General features: G+C 36.9%; 1 protein-coding gene across 1 annotated transcript in view; it reads right to left on the minus strand.

The window, feature by feature from the left end:
• ESR1 (estrogen receptor 1) overlaps positions 1 to 21872 on the minus strand; it is a 180218-nt gene that overhangs the window by 64194 nt on the left and 94152 nt on the right. Inside the window, 1 exon segment of the mRNA XM_071435510.1 lies at positions 10175 to 10365. Within this exon segment, the coding sequence (XP_071291611.1) occupies positions 10175 to 10365 (191 nt within the window).

Consider the following 21872-nt stretch of genomic DNA (forward strand, 5'->3'; position numbering starts at 1 on the left):
TATTGAATCACACTAAGCAGCAGTGAACAAGTGTATCACCTGACTTCAATCACCTGCCTTGTTCATTGGGCAACTTTGGAAATACCACGAGATAAAGATGGAAAATTTTAATTACTCTTTTTAAAAACAAATAAGTACTTTGAAAGAAGAGCTCATCTTCTTCCTGATGAAGGTAAAAGGTAAATTCACATGGTGAATGAGTGCAGGCTTTGAAATCAGCAAATAATTCAGAACATCATTTAGATCTCTCTAAAATGAGCAGATAAATCCCACTTAGGTCGAAGCTGAAATCATGCTAACCACCTTTGCTGGATTGGCTGATTTTTATAGTGTTCAAAGGTTAAAAAAAAAAAAAGTGACAGACGTGACTGCATGCAAAAACCAAAAATCAAGTGTAATCAATATCATCAGGGCAGCCATCCTATTTTTCCTATGCTTATGTGGGTGATAACCTTCTCCTTGCCTATGAATCTGTATTTATTTCTGCAAACCACAAGTGTTTGGAAATAAACACTTGGCTTGTAGAATAGTACATAAAATAATCCTATTTGTAATAGAGCTACAGTTCCTACATTCATATAATAATATTTTTCCTTTTGAAGAGTTTTATCATGAATTTACCATTTAAATGTTAGCATAATGTCTGTTTTCATGCACATGATCTGCACCTTAGACAATACACTGTTCACTCAAAGTGCTTGATTGACTTCACAGAATAAAGAATGTAAACTCTGGCTGCTAAAAACAGAAATATCTGTGTGTGATGGGCATACTTCTTTAGATTGCAAGTATCATTGTTTAGCCTTTCAGATTTCCTGTAAATCTAGGGAAAAGATAATGCATTTAATATTTATCATAATTTTTGGTTTAAACATGACTTATCAACATGATTTATCAACATACTTCAAGACATGGGAAAACACGCTGATCTGAGAGTGAAATTAGCAAAATTTTCATACATGACAGCTGGGATAAAAAGGAAGGAAAGGAAAGCTAAATTGTAGACTTTATCCACACCTTAAGGTGCCAAACAAGACTGAAAATGAAAAGCAAAACCTTGGGAAAAATTACATAAAAAGAAAAAAAAAAAAGCACTTGGACATTACATAGATTTGCCCAGTAAAAACAAATGTTGAATGTAAAATAAAAAGTAACACCAATTTTAAGTTAAAGTGCCCCAATAAAACTGCACTTATTGGTTTTAAAATCATATTTTTTCCTAACAGCTTCACAGAAGAACATAAGGTTATGTCTAAATCCTTTATAAGCAAAGGTACACAAATTCACAGCTTAATTACTCTCAGAAAAGGTCTTTGGATTTGGAATTTGTGTTCTCTTAGCAACTACTCAGCACTGCTGAGAAGATTAATCTTCTTTCTGGTTTTAAACAAGCAAAACATTAGTGACATGACAATAAGGAAAAGAGTCTAGAAGTCTGTAAAACATACTTCATTTGCATCCAGTGAGGAAGTCCTCTTTTTCTGCATACCTCAGAAGGAAAGATTATGAAATATCCCAAGTTAGTAGGGTCCTGCAAGAATCATCAAGTCCAGCTCCTGGCCCTGCACAGGACAGCCCCAACAATCACACCACATGCCCGAGAGCATTGACAGACATCAGTCACAGAACCACTGATGAACGGGAGAGGAAGAGAGGTTAAAATTTGTACACTCTATGTTATGCCCTCAAGCTGTGTCATGGAGCTCACAGGCTGTGTTTGCCTTCTAGTGGAATCTTCTTGTCTTCACTTAGGTACAGCTGTAACTGCTCACATGAGCAGGTAATTCCAGCCAAATGGCTGATACCAAGCTCTTCTTAAACCTTTCCATATAGTAACAGGAAAAATTAAGAAATGAGGAGAATGGGAATGAGGATTACAAGCCTGCTGCCATCTCACCAGTATAATAATGCATGAAATTTATAAACTGAGAAAGAATGATATAAATTTTAAAAGTCACTATTTAACTTTATAAATCTATAAATATTAAATTATATTTTCTACTCAAGCAAATAATTTTGAAGTTTTTATTATTGGCCTTATCTTTAAATTTAATTTGGTGCTTCATCTACTATTTCAGGATTGTGATACCATGTGCAAAGTTTACTTTTACCCTGATCCAATTTTCTAATTCTAGACAACGTAACAAAACAGAAAGGCTATTTTTTCCTCATGACAAATAAAAATAGACAAAAATACTGATCCAATCTTACAAAATCTGGCAAGGAGTATGACATCAAGTTTCTGTTTCCCTAGCTGATAAATCACAATTGTTTTAAGTCCTTGGCACATGATTAAAACAACAGCTGTGTTAAAGGGAAAAACTCCCACAATGTATTACTCACAACCATCTCAATATGATCTCTCCAGAGATGAAAAGCATTTTCAGAGAGAGTTATAGGCATGTCATGGCCATCTTATTCCCATAGACTTTGAATGAAACTCTTGTATTTTTAGCTTCCCATTTTATTTGAGCCAGAATGGGAAGGGGTAGAATTCTCCTAAAGAAAACTCCCACAACTATTATAAAGAGCCTAAGAAGCTAAAAATATTGCAAGTTACTCTCATGCACTCAAAATACTATCAAATTTTATTAAAAGAATCAATGTAAGTCTCTATTTTTATTCCAGGTATAACATCAGGTTTGGATCTTCAGTACCTGCATGGTTTCTGCTATCATACATTTTTCAAGGAGCTGTGTGGTGGTTTTTGAACTGAGTTTTCTGCACTGAAGTCTGTAAAACTAAAACCTCACTACAGGCAACAGCTGGTGTGCTAAATTATTATATTGCTCTTTGATACCAGTATTTTGACCAAAAAAAAAAAAAAAAAGAGACTGTTTTCTGCCTGTGTGCCACCTTTTCCTGCAAAGCACAACCTAGTTATACCCTTCTTTAATTAACTTATATGTAATCTGTGATCCTTGGTTTGCTCCCTCATACCCTAACATCATCCATGCTCTATAGTATGAAGAGTTACCCATTTTATAATCAGAAGGGTCAAATGCGGTATCTTAGTCTCTTGTCCTGCATATCTCTAGCCACATTTTAAAATGGGAACAGCTGTGTAATCTGTCACATGCTCTAAAAGCAAGTGGAACTGTTTAGCACTTTCCTGCAAGACAAAAATTGCATGTTCTCTTGTAGTTTCTAAATGTAAAGTGCTTTTGTTTCTCATGTGAATATTTTGAATTGCTGAAAGTCCCAGTCCTGAACTAGTAGTAATGTGAGTTTTCAGATAAAATATTCACTAAACACTTGTAATAATGTTTATTAAACATGTAATAATGTTTATTTTTTTGTTGTTGTTGCTTGATATTGCACAACAGTCATATTCCAGAGGAAGTAAAACAACATTAAAGGTGATAATACAGGGTACATTAAGAACAGCTTATAAAAGCCAGGAATTCTATCTAGGAAGCAGGAAGAGCTCTGGATTTGGCAGAGGAAAAACAAGTGACCATTTATAAAATCAGATAAGAGTCATTTCTCTACTTTCTATCAATGTGTGTTGCCCAACTTCACAAATGTTTTCAATATTGCCTACATTGGCACATCATATGTCAGCTAGGAATATATAGTTCAGATGACTTCAGAAAATCAGTGTCAGAGAAGAACTGTCAGAGTTCACTGTTACAATGGAAGATGATACTGAATAAGGCTCCATAGTGTCTGTCCAGAATCCAGTCAAATGTATTCCTCACAAATGGGTTGTGATCTGGAGTATTTCTTCTATTAATTGTTATTCATTTGTAGATGACATTTTTATGCATTACAAGAACAGAGGAAAGGCCAGACTACTCTTCTAGCCAGACTGAAATAAATGGCAGGAGAGTACAGAATAAGAATTCCAAATTACCTTGGCAAACTGGAGGTAGCACATGGGAAAACAACAGCACAAAAGCACAAAGTACAAAGGACTGGTAGAAATCTCTGCATTAAAATAGGGGTAATCATATGCTCAAAACAATGAGGAAAAGAAATTATTTCTTCTGCAGAAAAGTATACCTGACTTTATTCTGCATCACACATTAATTATGAGCGAAGAGTATCATGTTTTTGTAAATAAGGCAAACATTACAGTGTGATGGATACCATGTGATGGATGGGTTTGCAAGATAATCATATTACTCTGTTCAGTACTTGTGAAACACCATATTGAAGGAAATCATGCTTCAAGAAAAAAAGGAAACAGTAGAAAGTGGAGAACCTCCAAAGCAGAATAACTAGAAGATTAGAAGTCAAGAAAACAACATCTGTGAGAAAATGTTGAATAAACCTTGTTTCCTCAGGTTAGGTAAAACAGAATAATTTTTTTTCAAGTGTGATAGCAAACTTCCAAAACTGATTTAAAGGTTGTTGCAGAAAGAAAGAGAACACTTTTTTTTTTTTTTTTTTGTGGCATGATTCTCAGAAAAACAAGTGATGACCTTAACCTGCAGACAGGGAGATTCAAATTTCCCAGTAGCCTTCAAGATAAGATTGGATCAAGCTACAGGTTTTAAGAAGCAGATCAACATATAAAAGGAATTGGTAGAAGTTGATCCTATCACAGGACAGAATGATGAGCTCAGGGTGCACTGCAGCTCTTTCATTTGCTTAGGCCTTGAAAAATAAGAAAGTATCCTGGATACAAACATCTTAAGCCACTATCACATCCATGCTGAATGCAGCACTTAAAATTTGCTAGAAAAGTACCACATTCCAAATTGTCTTACTAGAAAAAAAGAGGTACTGACTCTTGCCTTTCAATAGCACTCAAATTTCTGACATGAGATCACCCTAAATTGCATAGCTGAAATTAAAAATGCATGTTAGAGAATGCAATCAACAGCCAAAAAATGCAATCAAAGCACGTATTTACCTCAAGGAACACTGGAGAAAAACTACTAAATGCACAAAAAGAAATCAAAAGAAGTTTCAGAAGAACCTGGCTGACCACCAGCAGTTAGAGCAGCCTCAATGACAGCTAAACCCAGATAGAATTTCCAAATCCACCTTTTCCAGCCTTCAAACTTCCAACAGCCATCTCCAACTGGAACCATGTGTTTTCCACCCTGAGGCCAGATGCCCATCTGCAGCTCCCTGTTTATTGGCTGTGATTAACTCTGCTAAACTCACTGAGGTTCCTGTTCTGTAGTTTGGCTGACAGCTCATAGTACCAGTGTAAAGCAGTCTTATTAGGGAGTTTCTGCCTTCTTGGCTGCAGGATCTGAGCTGTTTTAAAACAGATTACAAAAATACCATCAAAACAGAAGACTAGAAGGGAAAATTAAAGGGAAGATCTCAGAAAACTCCCAGATTGACACTATTGCAATTGCTGCACATTACCATTACCTAAATACTCACTTACTAACATGTTTTACCAGTAAAATTCACTCAAACATGAAAATATGTATACATTACCACCCCTCTCAACATTACATACTTTCAACAAAGTACAGCTCTATCACTCTCAAATAAAAACAATTGGTAACACTCGAAGTCTACTGCCAAAACTCTCCCACTTGATGGTCAGAAGGCATAACTGCTAATTAAAATCCAGGTTCAAGGCCCACAAGCAAAATACTTCCCAGCTTCAAGAATTCCTGCACTTTAGAGACCATTATATCTCTGATGAAGACATTAAAGGCAGGCCTCTGGAATTCTTCAGCAATTCATCCATTCTCCGAAGCCAACCTGTTTTGGTAATGCCTTCCATCATGGAATAATTTTTAACTGACTATATGTGAAATATCCCAGATATGAGCAAAAGCTGTGAATAAAAGCAGAGAAGATGTACCTGAAAAACATAAGAAAGGCACATGAAGGGGAAATAGAATTGGTGATTTCTAAAATGCTTGAGCAATTCTGGGATCAAGATACCCTGTAACATAAGGATTTACTCCTGATTTGCTCTGAATCTCTTGTGCTCCCTCTGGGGGTTTGCACTCACCCATATGTAGGCATTTGCTGGATGCTTGTCAGAGGTGGTATGAGTAATTCCTTCCTGTCTCATAGGGCTTGGTGGCCATCCAAAAAACAAGGGAATTAGAAGGGGGAAAGAATGTGTGAGTCACAAGGGGATTTTTAATTTGTAAATGGCATTTGTAAGGCTCGTGTTTAAATATATCATCCAATTCTGACATCCAGATTTTAGACAGGCTGTTATGGGTGTGGGGGAATGAGTAAAGGTGCAAAGATAATGGACTCAGAAGATAGAAAGATATACAGCAGGAGACTGAAACATTTTAGTTCACTTAAGATATCAAGGTGATTTGATGACTTGATGACCTAATTTTTAAGAACTTTCCACAGGAGAAAGATAGTAGTAGTAACTAAGACTGGCTCATGAAAGTGATGTAAAAGCCAAAGACACATAAGGGGTAATTACATTAATTTGGTAGATTTTTAGTATATGGGAGGACAAATCATTAGAATAAGCCATCATTATGGCTCAAGAAAATGCTTGAGCCTGTGGGCATCTTCAATCTGGGCATCTTCTAAAATATTTACCTCCATCAAGTTACTGGGTTTTGGAGATGGATAGCATATAAAGTTCATATTGAGAGAAGAGAGTTATTTATCTAATGGCCCTTCTTGGTCCTAAAATTCATAAATATTTTAGGAGAGAAGTACAGTGTGCTGTGGTGTGGCTCCTTTTTATGCTTCTGAAATCAGGTCCCTCAACTAAATACAATTCTGAAGGCTACACATGCTGGGGGAAGAGTAAAGCATTGTTCCATCACCAAGCAACGTGGTATCCTTGGTGTCCTGTGACTTTTCTCTCCCCTGAAAGCTTGTACATTAATAATACTCTGCACAGAGGTTTCTCAAAGCAAGGTCTCAGATTCCTTTTGGGACATAAACTAACAAAATAGACTGATATAGGCAGCTTCAGGATGCAGTTCAGGTTAATAGACTGATATAGGCAGCTTCAGGATGCAGTTCAGGTTTTCAGCAAACCATCTGTTGTTTAAACAAAACTGAAAACTTGCACATATTGAGGCAATTTCTAATTCAGGTTACATCTTAAGCTTTAACTACTTGACAACAAATAAAAACACCTTAGCATTTAAAACTCACAAAATATTACCAGGAACATTCCAGATCCCCTGGATAAAAGTGAATATTGTCACCTCAGGTAAGTTTCAATGTAGATGTGAGTTTTCATAAAATTTCAGTATATACTTACACAGGTGAACATAGATACCTGAGATATCAGTGAGAATAACAGAGGTAATTCATTACCACATACAGTTTTTTCATGCCTGTCCTTACTTTTTCCTGTGGTTCTATTAAGAACAATGTAGAATGCTTGTATACAGTCTAACAGGAACATCAAGGTTCATTACAGCAACTCTCCTATGAAATCTCTGATGAGAAGTACAGAAATTATGTCTGCATCTATATATTTATTGAGAAATACAGATTAGCAAAGAACAAAGTAGCACAGTTATCTTTGCTGAAGCAACAAAAATCTTTGCTTAAAGCATTTTGGTTATTTTTGTTCACACAAAAAAGTTCTGTGTACCTCAACAGTGTTTGATCATATAAATCACAGGAATTTTTTCCCATTTATTTTAGGAATGCAGTATATATAATAAATCAAAAATATATACAACAATATTTAGTCCATGTATTCTTCTATAAATATACCTGCACATAAGTAGCATTCATTCCTAGCTATCTGATCACAGTATATTTAAAATTATTATCATCTGCAAGGTAAATGCATGTTTTTGTATCTATTCTCAACAGTGTTTGATCATATAAATCACAGGAATTTTTTCCCATTTATTTTAGGAATGCAGTATATATAATAAATCAAAAATATATACAACAATATTTAGTCCATGTATTCTTCTATAAATATACCTGCACATAAGTAGCATTCATTCCTAGCTATCTGATCACAGTATATTTAAAATTATTATCATCTGCAAGGTAAATGCATGTTTTTGTATCTATTCTCAATCTAAAAATTACTTTCATTTTCATAAATTGCACACATGTTCAATAAGAACATGTAACTGCAGAAATAGAGATCTCTTCCAAATCCAGTAGAAAATACATAAATTACCTTAGTTCATCAAGACTGAGTAGCTATGACTTTAAAAGTTCAGAAGACTTTTCTTAGCCTCTGTGATCAAATGATTACAATTCTCTCATAAGTACTCATATTCTTGAATTATTTTCTTTATACTTATGGATGTCATTTTTTTACCCTAACTTAATCACAAAAAGAGATGGATCAACTGAAGAAAGTACAGAGGAGCTTAAGAAATGGGATAAGATGGCTAGAAAGTATGTTCTACTGAAAGAAATTGGTTTGTTTAGTCTAAAAAAGAGAAGACTGTGAAAAGATATGATAACAGTCTTCAACTATGTAAAAGGTTGTTGCAATAAGCATTCTTCGTGCCCACAGGGGATAGGGCAAGAAGCAAGGAGCTTAAATTAGAGCAAACACAAACATGACTTATAGATCATGAAAGACATTTTATGGGATCCTGGAAACTTAAGTTTCAAGATTTAAAAGCTTATCTACTTATATATATATATATATATATGTAGCAAGAAGCAAATTTACTAACAAGTCTTTAGTGTAGCACAAATAGAAAACAGATCCAGTGTGGTGGACCACAACATTTGTCCATGTGGAGACCAGGGCAAAACCACCAAGTGCTGACAGCAGAAACTCAATGAAATGGATTCATTTCTTCTACCACAATGGCCAAACGCTAAAGATCTTTGCTGCACGATTACTCGATAACTTTTACTTTTGCTTAAGGCTATTTCAATTTCCACTTTGCTGTGATTTAGTTCAGTTCAAGAACAAGGACAAAAAGTCTAAGAATAATTCTGACTTGGCCAGAGGAACTGAAAAGGAAAAATAACAAATACACAATAAGGGAGCTTTTCTCCTGACATCACAAGTTAAAGTAAATTACCCTGATGTGAAGAAAAAAAAGCATTTCACCCTTTCTCCTTTCAGTGTTGCTTATTACTGACCTCTGGCTCTAACCACTTGTTCTTTTAAAAATCATTTCAGTGTGTCTGGACAAATAGAAATATGAGTAACTACTAACTAATCATTGTCATTCAAATAATTCCATCAATGTCTACCCCTCCATCATTCTTTCACTTTTTTCCTTCAAGGGGGGAAGATTCTGAGCTGAATGCTGGAAGTCCTATTTAACTCACCTCAGTGCTAGTCATGCAACAAAACAGGCAATAATCACACCTTGTGATATGATGTAAAACTGTTCCACACTATGCTACCTTCAGTAAAACAGGCAACAGAAATTTTTGTGCCTATGTGTCACCTGGAGATTTTAAAAGCTATAGAAACCTAAATAAAGCTCAGCACTTTACCAGTTTTCTGTTTAAAAGGAAGAAATCTGTTTTATTTTCTTCTCTAAATCTTAGATACTGAACAGTACCTCTATTTTTTGCAGAATTACAATTACTTCTTACTCATTTTAAGAGATGTTGAACAAAGCAAAAAAAAACCATCCATTCCACAAAGTGACAGGCATTTAAGGAAAGAATTATCTCTGTCACAGTAATTAACAGTGGTTTTGTTAGATGCCCTTTACTCCACTAGCCTTTTTAACCACAACAAGACTGTGAACAAAACATTCTGTGTACAGTTCAAAGGCCTGCTTTGTTGACAGACACAAATAATATTTCATCAAGGAAACATTCCTTTTCAATACCGGCTCTCAGAAGACATCTAGCATCTTTAAGGAATTGAGATTTGAACTGATACATCTGGCTAATGGAGCACTAAATTAAGATTAGTAAATCAATCAGCAGGAATTAATCATCTGACATGGAATACTCAAAAATGCCTTGGATAAGAGGAGAGATATGCATAGCCTGAAAGAGTGATCATCTTGGTCCAATATGGATTTTTAAATTAAATTTCTCACTACCACCATGGTCAGATATACCTAAAGCAATGATGATATAGAAAAGTTTTGCTTCTCCTCATTAACATTGGACTAATTTTATACCTGCTAAAAGCACTCACCAAGTACAGAGCTAAAACTACGTGGGAGAGCACAACTGCTTATGAAAACCCAATAAATGTCATTGTCCCAGAGTCGGGCTAGAATCTCAAGTACTTTGAGTTTCCTCAAGACGGAGTATAAAGAGTAAAGAGTAAAGGTGACTCACTTGAGCAGGTTATTACCTTGAATGCTCCTTTTGAAAAAGGCCTTGCAGCCCTCGCAGGACCAGACCCCGTAGTGGTACCCCGAGGCGTAGTCGTTGCAGACGGCGCAGTACCGCGTCTCCTTGGTGGACTCCATGGCCAGGCTCCCCTTCTCGTTGCTGCTGGACATCCTGTCCCGGATGCTGTGGCGCCTGTTATCGGAGCTCGGCCTGTCAATAGCAGAAAAAAATTAAAAATAAAAAGAAAAACAAGCATCGTTCTTTCAGGGAGGTCAAGCTTCATCCTCTGCTTCAGGCTGTAAAAAAAGAAGTCTTAAGAAGTCTTGCTTGTTTGAAAACAACTGATAGACAAAAATAAAAAAAAAAAATTTCTACTGCTCTCTCTCCTAGTTGGAAAGTTGCAGAATTAGTAAGACACAGGGCAATTTCTTATAAATCTCCCTGAAGTTATTGGCTATTTTACCTTGAAAAATAATTTTAAAAAATTTGATAAATTAACCAAATATTTGTTAAATTAACCAAACTTTCAGCAACACAAAGAAATACCAAAAAACAGCACTATTTTGTGTACCTGCTCCTGTCCAAAGGTTTCAGCATAACTGTAATATCGCAGTTAGGTTGAGAATCTGAGTCAAAAACCACTTATGACTGCACCTGAATTAGTTTAATTATTAACTTAAATTATTATATTATATAAACCTAAATTATTAACCAAGCTGTTTTCAAGTGTTATTGCCCAATTAGAGATGCAAGCTTTCCTTAACTTTTCAAGATGTAAAACTGCATTAAAAAGTGCCTTTTCTCATTACAATACCACTTTCATAAAAATTAAGAAGCTGTTTCAGCACGACAAAAAACAAGCATATTAAAAAACCAAGCATATAAAAAATTGTTGCCAAAGAACTTTTTTTCCGATGACACAGACATAACTGGACTGTACTAGACATGCACATGACCAGCATGTGCAGGATGCTGTGCAGGTGAAAACCAAACAGATCTCTCTGTAAATGGCAATGAATTCACACCCACTGAACCTGGTAAGAGGTTATTATGGGTAGCGGCTGTGGGTGTGGTACACAAAGCTGAGAGGATGTGAAATTGCCAAGGGAGCCACCAGTGAACTCTGGGACTGCCCCTGGAAGGCAAACGGTTCTTTGCAAAACATGCTTTCCAGTAAGAGTCTGTGCTAAAAATTGTCTAGGAGACAAATACCATTGGGTGTGACAGCACCAGACAAGCTAAAGCATGAAGAATCCTACTGTTTATAGTAATTATCCACTTACATGCATGCTTTAATTGCTGGTCAATAAATAGGGGGCTTTTATCTCCCCAGAGTCTCAACATTTTCTCAAATAAACATATCCTGGTTTTGAGCCCAGGAGAATCTTTCAGACTTCTTCCTACATACCTAATTTGCTTTATTCCCTTCTTGAGAACAGCAAAACTTGCTATGCTTTGATGAACCGAGACACTTGGCACCAACCACACCTTCCTGCTCCAAACCTGTACTCCCCAGCAGCTTTCTGATTTCTTTTGGTATGCTGTAATATCTCATCCAGCCTAAGTTCCCTGACATCCCCTGATGCAGTACCTCTCAACTGCTTTCTACCAGCCAAAGGCACCTGGACATTCTCACATGTGCTCTCAGCCATCCCCTCAAGACTTTATATATATATCATTTCTGTCCCCAAATATGATATTAATTCAAAGCTTTTCAATGAAAATATATCAGTTATTAGAGGAACATGAGGCTTTACCAAGTTAGCAGAAACTGCTACTGGCAGCATTCAGGAAAACTGCATTTTTTAAACCCAATGTTCTTTGCCAAGAATTATATACCAGCTAATTTTGAACATTTATTTAAATAACCTTTTCCTTTTGCTTGGAACTTGTGCAGAAGGGAAGAACTGTAAAGGGTGAAGGGCTGACATGACACATCTCTGGTTTTTAGTGAGACAGGAAAATTGGAGAATGTCACAATTGACAACATGATTCTATGAAACTAGGCAGGGGACAAAGTCCTTGAATATTTTAGATGTTAACATGTAAAAGGTTAAAAATTTCAAATGTACCAAAATTAATATAGTATCATTAATCAATCATTATGGATACAACACATACATTGTACATATAGCTCACCTTTTATCTTTTCCAGCCCAACAAACCTAGCTAATATTTTTATTCTTCTCAAGGTCCTGAACCTTCCTTTGAATTTGCTTTATCCCAGTGCCTCATTTAATTGACTTCCTTTTTTTCTCTACTAATGATCAAAGCTTTTGTTTCTTATCTTCTCCACCCCATTCTCATCTGTCTGCAGCTTTATCACCTCTGTCAGTACAAGTTTAAAGAAACCATGTTGTGGCTTCTTTAAAATACATACTCTTAGGTGCACATAACCACAAGAATGTTTCAAGTATTTGAAGTAATCCAGCAAGCAATCTAATAGCCGTCAATAATAATTTTAACAGCCATAGATTAATCCATTAGGTATATGTGATGACTTGATAGATATTAATAATTTTTTGACCAATTTTTTTTAAAACTGGTACAAATATGCATGTTATAGAAGATAAGGTTCCCAGAATTATTTTCATATCAATAAAATGAGTAAAAAAATCAAAACTTTGCACTTTAAAAAACAGTATGAGAAAAAAAATTGAAGTTTCAAAACAATTACATATTTTTGCAGGTGTGTAGCAGTTTTCCAATATTACATGCTTACTAAAGCAATCCTAGTTTGCCAGTTGGATACAAAAGAAAACCCTTTCATAGGTAAAACCAAAATGAAGAAATACCAAAAAGTATCAGTCATCACCGATCTATCAGTCCAGGTAAATTAAATTTTCAATTTTCTGAAAAGCCATCCTTTTTCAGATCAAGCCTAGGTTCACAAACACATTTTATTGAAGTTGTACTTGAGAAAGATTAAAAATTACTCAAAAAATACCTCAGACAAACAAACAAAAAAGCTTTTTCTAATATAGAAGGAATTTTAAAAAATCATAAAACATGTGCACTCCAAAGAAAATAAGCTACAGGAAAACACTGAGAAGAAAGATGCAGTAAAGACAGATATTTTTCCATGCTTGTGTGGAGTCTGTCCCACAGGTCCTGTCCATCCTCAGTCGCACAAAGCCCCTGTTCCAGAGGGAGGCTGCAGGCAGAAGCAGTGACAGAGCTGGTTCCCTGCTTGTTCCCAGGGCCCATGGTCCCAGGGATCACAGGGAAGGCAGCGCTGCTCAACCTGCCCGCAGTACCCATGTGTGGCAAACCTGACTTGGGCCTCCATCACCTCCCTGCACACAAACTTGCAGCATGGAGAGAGCATTATGAATCTGTTAACACAGGTTTTCACAAAGCAAAAGGAATCTAAAGATGACCCTGCTGCTTCCCACCCTCAGAATCAGTTCCACTCCAGTGGCATTTGGGCAAGGCTTTGCAAACTGGCCCTGCAGAGACATCGCATTCAGGCTTTGACCAACCACAGTGGGAAGCACACTAAAATACCCCTAGCCCCATATTCCCAAAAATAACATTCTTTACATTTATACACAGTAGAAATAAAAGCTGGTAATAAATTAAGTCAAGTAATTATTAGAGGAAGTGAGGAGAAAAGCTTTTTGTGAAAAGAGGATCCCAATAATAGAGATTGCTAAATCAAAATAACGTATCAGATTTCATCCAGAAACCAGCTGCTAGTTAGTGTACATCACAGACCACTGGTGCTGTGTCCTGACACAAAAAACCACAACAGCCCACTCTTCATCAAGTTTTCAGTTAGGTTTCAAGGGCTGGTCTTCTGGAGGACATAGTACAACAATTTAACCCAGCTTAATGACTTTGGAAAACCATCATTCCCAAAATATAAGAGCAGAACCTTTTCTGCAATTCCCTTTGTAACCTATGCAAACAACAACAAAAAAATAAAAGACCAAAAGATCTTGCCAACTATGTTTACCAAAAAAACCCACAAATCACAAAGAAAGAAACTCCCAGATAAAGCCCTCTCTCCAAGGCCTGCACAAAACCAGAACGGATTAGAAATAGAAAAAAACCAGAATTTACTGCACATTTCCAAATGTAATAACTCAGCAGAGATAAAATGGAGTGTTTGGAAGCCACAGAGCAGAACAAACTTGTCTCCCACACTCCCTTTCCTGTTTCACACTTTGATGAGTGTGTAAGGAAACAACACACCTCTGCTTTATACATTCACTCATCATCTGCAGCTCTGAATCAGAAAGAGATTATTAAACTTACATTAACTGCAAAGTAAAAAAGAAATGTGCATGAGACAATTACAGTTTTATAATGTAAACTCGGGTTTTTTACATCAGGAGAATCTGACTGGCAGGCAGAATGAATTTAGGATAGTCCAAAATACACAATACACACAACAATGAGGTTAAGCCGAATTTATTCAGAACCCCATCTTTACCTGAAAAAGGAGGTTTTGGTGTTGGAGGACTTAAGGGGGAAATTATATAAATACTTGAGGACACCTTGAGAAATTCTAGTTTTCTGGATTTACTTTCAAACACAAAACTTTAATCTGCTTTCCAGAATGGATGAAATTTCCCAGGGTAAGGTGCCTCAAAACTAATGGTTATTTCAAAAGCAGCCAAGGTCTAGTACAAATCCTTTTCCACACATTGGACACCAGTCTGCCATTCCCTATGAAATTAATCTGCTGTTAAAATGTAAACTTCTGTATGGGGCAAAATACTTATGAAATACTCTGAACATATCTAAGTGCTTGAAAACACTTAGAAGGCATCTCAAGGAGAAGTACTGCAATAGGATTGAGCAAGTATATAAACAAATAGAGAAAATTGACAAATACATTAAGGGCCTCAAAACTGTATTCTCAAAAAGTAACCCAAATGAATCTGAAAAAAATCACGTGCCACGCAAATGAAAGCATTGGCTTAAAAAAATCTAAAAATATCTAGGGTTGTAATTAGGCTAAGCACAACCTCACAAGAGAGAGAATGCCTAACAGGAAGTTGTATCTCAAATGGACAGAATCACAGGATATTTTAGGCCAGATGGAACTTTGGGACATGATCGCACGCCAAGCCAGCATTGGCACAAGAGAGGCTACAGCCATGAAGGTGGGCTCCAGCAATGGGAGCAGAAACTGGCACCACTCCTTGCCTGATACTCCACCGGTGATGAAGATCGGCAAGGGCTCACCCTGAGACCTCATTGTTGATGATTCCTGATCCATGGCTCTGAGCACATGCAACACACACTACTAAATTCTCTTCCTCCCAAAACAGGATGGTTTTGTTTATGACACCAGAGGAGAACTCTTGCATAGCTCCAGACCCATGCCCTGGGAGAGGCTACTTAACCTGGCCAAACCCTGCCTGGCAGCATGAAGCTATCCAGCAGTGAGAGCCATCATGCTGACCTTTGCACCATGCCCTGACCTTGTCTAGGTAACTAAAATATACGCAGGACTTTCCTGCCCCACTATCCTCATTTTAGTCCCTGATGATCAGCAATGTCCCTGGTGTAGCACCAAAACCAAGAGCAATAGGCATTTCCCTTAGACAACGATGATGTTCCTTCCAGCTTAGTGCTTCACTAAACCTGACATTCAAGTTGACCAACAGTTCCTGTATGGGACAAACATAGCTGTGAAAGTTTGGCACTCCTGGGTGAAAAGAAGCTGTAGGATGAGGAAGAGCTGCCTTTAATTCATAGTTCTGAAGTGGAATGCAGGGCTAGCTCCTTCTCTTCCCTTTCCCACAGCCCTGACAGCAACTTGTGCCTTCACAAGTCTTTCTGTCAAGGGAAATACAAACTGTAACCAGGAAGACCACCAGAGCAGAGCTGCACAGCAGCTCCTTTGACACCTAGACAGGAGAGGCACAGATCATCCTGACATAGAAATGCTCCTCTGGTAACTTATTCTCATTAATTTCATGGCTTTTGCTCATATCTTGTCTTTTCCTTTGGGGTAAATGCATGGACACCTCAACTGGACTACTTGCATAGAAAACCCCAAGTAGGTGCAGTGAATGGATGAGGTGAAGAAATATTGACATAAAAGAATAAGGAGAGGTAATACAAAGAACTACTTTAAATATAACAGAAGATGCATATGAAGGCCAAATAAGAATAATGGCAAGGAAACCAACTGAAAACTGACTGGCCTCATTGCAGAAAAAAAGAAAAAAATATAACTGACAAAAGAGAAATGTAAGAAAAATAAACGAAAATAAAGTTATATGAAAGTTGAATAATAAAATAATCTTTAAATGCTGACGGTATTTCACAGTCTATCAGGAAATGTATTTAGTAGTCAGAAGATACTGAAATGCTTTCTTTAGGACTAAAATAAAATGAAATTTGATTTGGCAACTTAAATTTCAAAATTTATGTAAAATATCTTGGTGTTGACCAAGAAACAGTAGTGTTGAGGACAAACTCTGGCAACATGAAAACAAAAGCTTATCTTCTTAGGTCATCAAAACTTCTTATTTGATGTTAAATTAAACACTTCCTTTGGCATTAGTTTTATCATCTTCCTTCATTCTTAACCCTGGTTAATTTAAAAATGAGTGATTGAAATGCTACATTTTGATATGCCAAAACTCCATGTGTGCATCAAAATGTCTTCTAAAACTGTCTACTAAAGTCAGTATAAATTTGCACATTCTTACACTCTCTTAAAGCTTCATTTTTTGACAAATTTAATTTTATTCTCAGATCTGTCACCAATAATTGCAGACTGCATTGAAGTCTAGAGAGATGTGCTTATGCACTGTCAATGAGTGGTCCACAACATCTCCAGCCACATTTCCTGGAGGTTCTACTGATGGGAGGGTAGAAAAGCCCGGACTACTTGTTCATGTGTAAAATACCTGAATTTGTATGTTTTCAATACTTCCTTCTCCCATACTTTCAGACCTTGGATTCATTTTCCATGGCTTATACATGTCAGCTAATAATTTTGCAGCAGATTCTCTTGACAACATAGAAGTTTGCCCAGCTTTCTGAAAAATGTGGAAGGTTTTCTTGAGAATATCAGGGGAGTGAGGGGTGGGTTCTAAATGGGAAGGAGCTCTATCTATTTGTCGGTTCTATGGGTCCAAAATTTAAATCCATACCAAAAAAATCTTTCAAATAAATACTGAGAAATTGTCTCTCATTCTGATTCTCAGTGCTGATGGAATCTAAACTACAGCTCACTTACAGGGTCATTTTCATTATTCTTAAGTAAAGAATGGTGGTGTAGGTGTACTTTATGGAATAGCCCAAAAATGAAATAGTTTTGAAGCAATAGCAAATTTCTGGGTTTTTTTTTTTCCTTATGCAGAGAAGTTTATAATTTCTTTTTGTACATAAGGTGAATGCAGAAACACTCACACATATTCTTTATATGAGTATACCTTAAAAAAAGATTAAGATTTTAAACACAGAGCGGTTGAACTGCATCTTGCAAATGCTGCTCAAACCTTCATTTACCTGTCCTGTGTATATGTATATCTTTAATTACGTGACCATACTTTTCAAAGGGCAACAGGCTCATCAGTGCACCAAATAAAAAAGAATGCATTAAATGAGCTGCTACTCTGTCTGTGAGACTTTTTTTCCATGACTGCTCAGTGTCTGGTGCCTTACTATCAGCACATTGTCCGAATTGAGAATTAATTTCCTCCCAGTATTTCCATGCCACTATAGCAATTTAGCAGCTGGCAGGTCCTAATGAATGTATTTTTCCAATACTCTCCTGAGTCAAAAGGATAAAAAATGAGACTGAGAGAGATTAAGGTCAAAAGTATATACTAAGTTATGGGCAACCTGAGTTTTTAAGTACTCACCATTAAATAGGTTTTGAATGCTCAGAGTGCTACTTTTCTTGTCTGCAATTGCAAGAGCAAATGTTCAACACTTACATGAATCAGACTGTAGGACTTCCATTTTGCACAAAGAAAATTACAATACAACACCAAAGTGCTTGTGAAGAGTTAGATTTAAATGATTTCTGAACTTAACAGAAGCATTTGTGGCAGAATTAGACAGAAATTCAGTTCTTCAGGCCAGAAAATCAGCTGCTTCCACATAATAATTTTTGCCTCTTTTCTTTTTTAATTACCAGCCTTTGGGAAAAATGAGTAGAGAATTTACAGTGACATATTCCACTATAGAAGAATGACACATTCCACAAATGATCCTTTTCATATATTGGAACAGCAGCCCACTTATAATTACCTTATAAACATGGCAAAGATTCTAATAATAATCACAAAGGGACCAAATAAGATTTAGACAGGTCACCTTGTCTTGGGCTTAATAAAATTACAAGTTTGCAAATCGTAGCTTTTTGGCATGTAGCTTCTCACCTTCTAAAGAGGACATCTAGAAAAACAAAAATGTTACCCTTCTGCCTCACAGAGTCACAGGCAGCAGACAGGGCCATGTTGGGGGACCCCTCACTTGTGTTAATGGAGAATGGGATGACAGATCACTCATTCAGCAGCAGAGGAAGGATATCAGTGACACCCACTAACTGCTGTATGTAGTTGCACTACAAGTCCCTTCTTCTACTCTGTTTTAGGAGAAGTAAAAGCTCTTAGACAAACAGAGGCTGCTGCCACTGGTGCCAGTTGGAACCTCTGCTCTGTCCTCCTGCAGAGGTTCTTTGTCTACTGCTCTCATTTGGCCCATCCCATTCTTACACCCACCTTCACCTTTGGGCTTTCCCTTCCAGCATCATCTCTCTGTCTGGAAAGGACAAATTTCCCTCCTCTGGTGCCTGGCCTGACTCTGCCTGGCTACTTCCCTCATGCCCAGATTCCCTGCAGGCATTTCATCCAAAGCTCTCCTCTCTCTCTCTCTCTCACTATTAATTTTCCTCATGTCTTGGGCAGGATGGCTCCACTCTTCTGCCTCCCTCTGCACCCCAGCAACCCAGTCTACCATGATTATTGAGCTTCTGCAATATTTATATATAATCTTTTTTTTTTTCCTGTGATCTGAGCAAGCAGTTGCACAAGAACATACTGAGATTTGTAACTAAAGAAGATTTGAGGGACCTTAGTATTGCCATCTCTTGACATCGTATAACTCATTAATCATAAAAGGACATAACTATATCTTTTTTACCAAGGCTGAATTTAAAATTCTTGCAATCCTGTGGTGAGCAACTCTTTATAAGTGCTATCAACTATCAACAAGACAAACAATGAAGTTTTTCAAGTCAATCCTGCTATAATTAAAAAATACATCTTAAAAATCACAAATATTTCTTTGTAATACCTGTAAAGCTATGAAATGTCATTTATGCATGGAGCCTCATCTTTTATGATTTGTAATTCTGTCTTTACTCCTCTGGAGTGGAACTGCTTCTCTTGGAAGACAAGCCTCAAAGTAACCACTCCCCACTGCCTGAGGTTTCGTGTGCCAGGACATTTTGCCCATAGGATAAAATGAAGGCCAGAAATACATCTTAGAAGAACCAATTAAGAGATGCCATGCAAGCCATAACATGTCATAAATGCCATACTATTTTATGCCAGAATTTAACTTCTGAAATAAGAGAAAACATTATTCTCTGATTAATATTTTGAAGACTACTTGAATCACCACAGAAATCTAATTTCTGCAAAGAAAAAGCTCAGACAAGAAAATTTCTCTCCTTCAATTTTCAAGTCAAAAATATTTACAGTGGGACTTCCATTTTGTAGAAATATTGATATATTTTTAAATTTGACAAAAATATATTCAAACACCGAAACCTTTCTTTTCATGCAATGCACATTTACAAAGAAAAAACCATGTATATCATTAGCACAAAGAATAAAAGACACATCCATAGGTACTATTCTGCCTTGTTAAGCAGAGGGAGAAATTACTGAGAATTCTACCAGCAGCCAAACTTCCCTGCAGTCCTGATGTGATATAAGTAACATCAACAAGCCCACAGAAATTTTGTAGTCTGCACTCATTACATAGCAGCATCCAGTAAAGCACAGGCAGAGCATCACTTAAAAGACTCTATATCTCGACCTGCCCCACAGGAACTTGTTTTAACTTGTCTTTACAGTATTTCCAATTATTAAGTCTCTCCCTGTGAACAGTTTGCTGCTTCACTACCTCATGGCCAGCCCAAGTCCTCTGCTGGAAATAAAGCTTATTTTCCCTCAGCTATTTCCAGTTAGCCTGGAGAACAATTCAGACACTTCTCTCTTGCTACACATTTTCCCTTCCCTTTCCTGCTACACCACCCACTCTGCCTCCATCCTTTCTTTCATAATTCTGCTCTCATATGGACTTTGCTTGCCTAAGTGAGCATAAAAAACTGAAAGGTGCCTTGCCAGTCTCTTAAAACAGCATATTGACCTGTTCATGTGTTTTTCTGTTCATAGAATAAAATCTGCATTTTCTGCAAAAGATTACTCTGTTGACTTGTATTACACTTATGACCTTCTCATTCATTTAGACTATTTCTTATTCTGAAAGTCCTTTTCTCTACTTAGTAATTCTACAGTTATTGTACTTGTTCATTACTTTTCTTCATCCCAAAGGGCAGATACTTCAGTGATCCATAGAATTTGAGAAATAGTTAATGTTTCAGATTCTGTTGTGGTAAGCAGCACTAGAAAAATACTCTCTTTCATACTTACATTTCAAGTGACCCATTTAGAGACCTCTGCTACCTATAACAACTGGCAGATAACTTTCAGTTATTTAAAAATTAATGGTAGTGTCTGATCTATGGAGTAAAATCTCTGCAAATTATTGGGTTTGTGTATCTTTTGAATCCCTGCTCATTGGATGATCCCTCTACTCTTTAAGGAAAAACACCAGTGGGAAAAAAATTCGATCCAATTCCCTAGGATATAAAATGATGACTGGTCAAATTGCTTAGGGTTTTTCTGCCCATTTCTACCTCCTGTCAAGAGTAGCTTTGCCTGGGCACGATCTGTCCCTGACACCATCCCTCAGTCCCAGACTCTGCTGCGTGAAGAGTCATATAATCTGAGGAACCTCATTCTGCTGTCTTAAAGCATGCCAAATTTGATGAAAAAGCTGCTGACAAAGTGTCCCAGGGCGCTGCACAAGATATGATTTTCTGGCAGCAATAGCAAGTTGCTGTGTGGCTCTGTGGCTCTGGAGACAGGAGCAACAGGGCCCTGAGTGTGGCAATCAGCTGTGCCCACAAATGTGCCAAAGTGGAGTGCTCAGCAGGCAAACACTCTGGAAGCTTAGGATATCTCACTTGAGTGTAAACAATCTGAAAATAAAAGGTTTGAAAAGCTGAAAGCACTAACAAACCAAAAGGCCAGCTTTAGCTAAAAATCTCATGTACATCCTGTACAGTTTTCAGGCTTTTAGAAATTCCTTGTCGTCCTTGTCTCTATTAAAGTTAATTCTATCCCTCAAAGACTTGGCTAAAAATTGCATCCCTGCATTTCTTATAAGGGTCTTAGAATTATAATATGGCTTTTGTGAATAGGCTGAGGTTTATCCTTTCATAACATACCCAGAATAAGTATTTTCTCCAGGTTTCACTCTAGTAAGCCTTTTCCAAAATTATCCAGACACCAGGCCACTTTTTTTTTCTTTTTTAATGCTCAGATAAACTACCACAATCCAACTACCTGAAAAGAAAGGGTTAAGTGCACTCAATAGATTGGAAAAAGGTATTTCAGGAAGTGCTGTCAGATTCTTACACTTACCTCCAAACTATTTCAAAGGTA

This window comes from Agelaius tricolor, unplaced genomic scaffold, assembly GCF_023055355.1.
Source record: "Agelaius tricolor isolate 1412-34295 unplaced genomic scaffold, bAgeTri1.0.p SCAF_1, whole genome shotgun sequence".
Lineage (NCBI taxonomy): Eukaryota > Metazoa > Chordata > Aves > Passeriformes > Icteridae > Agelaius > Agelaius tricolor.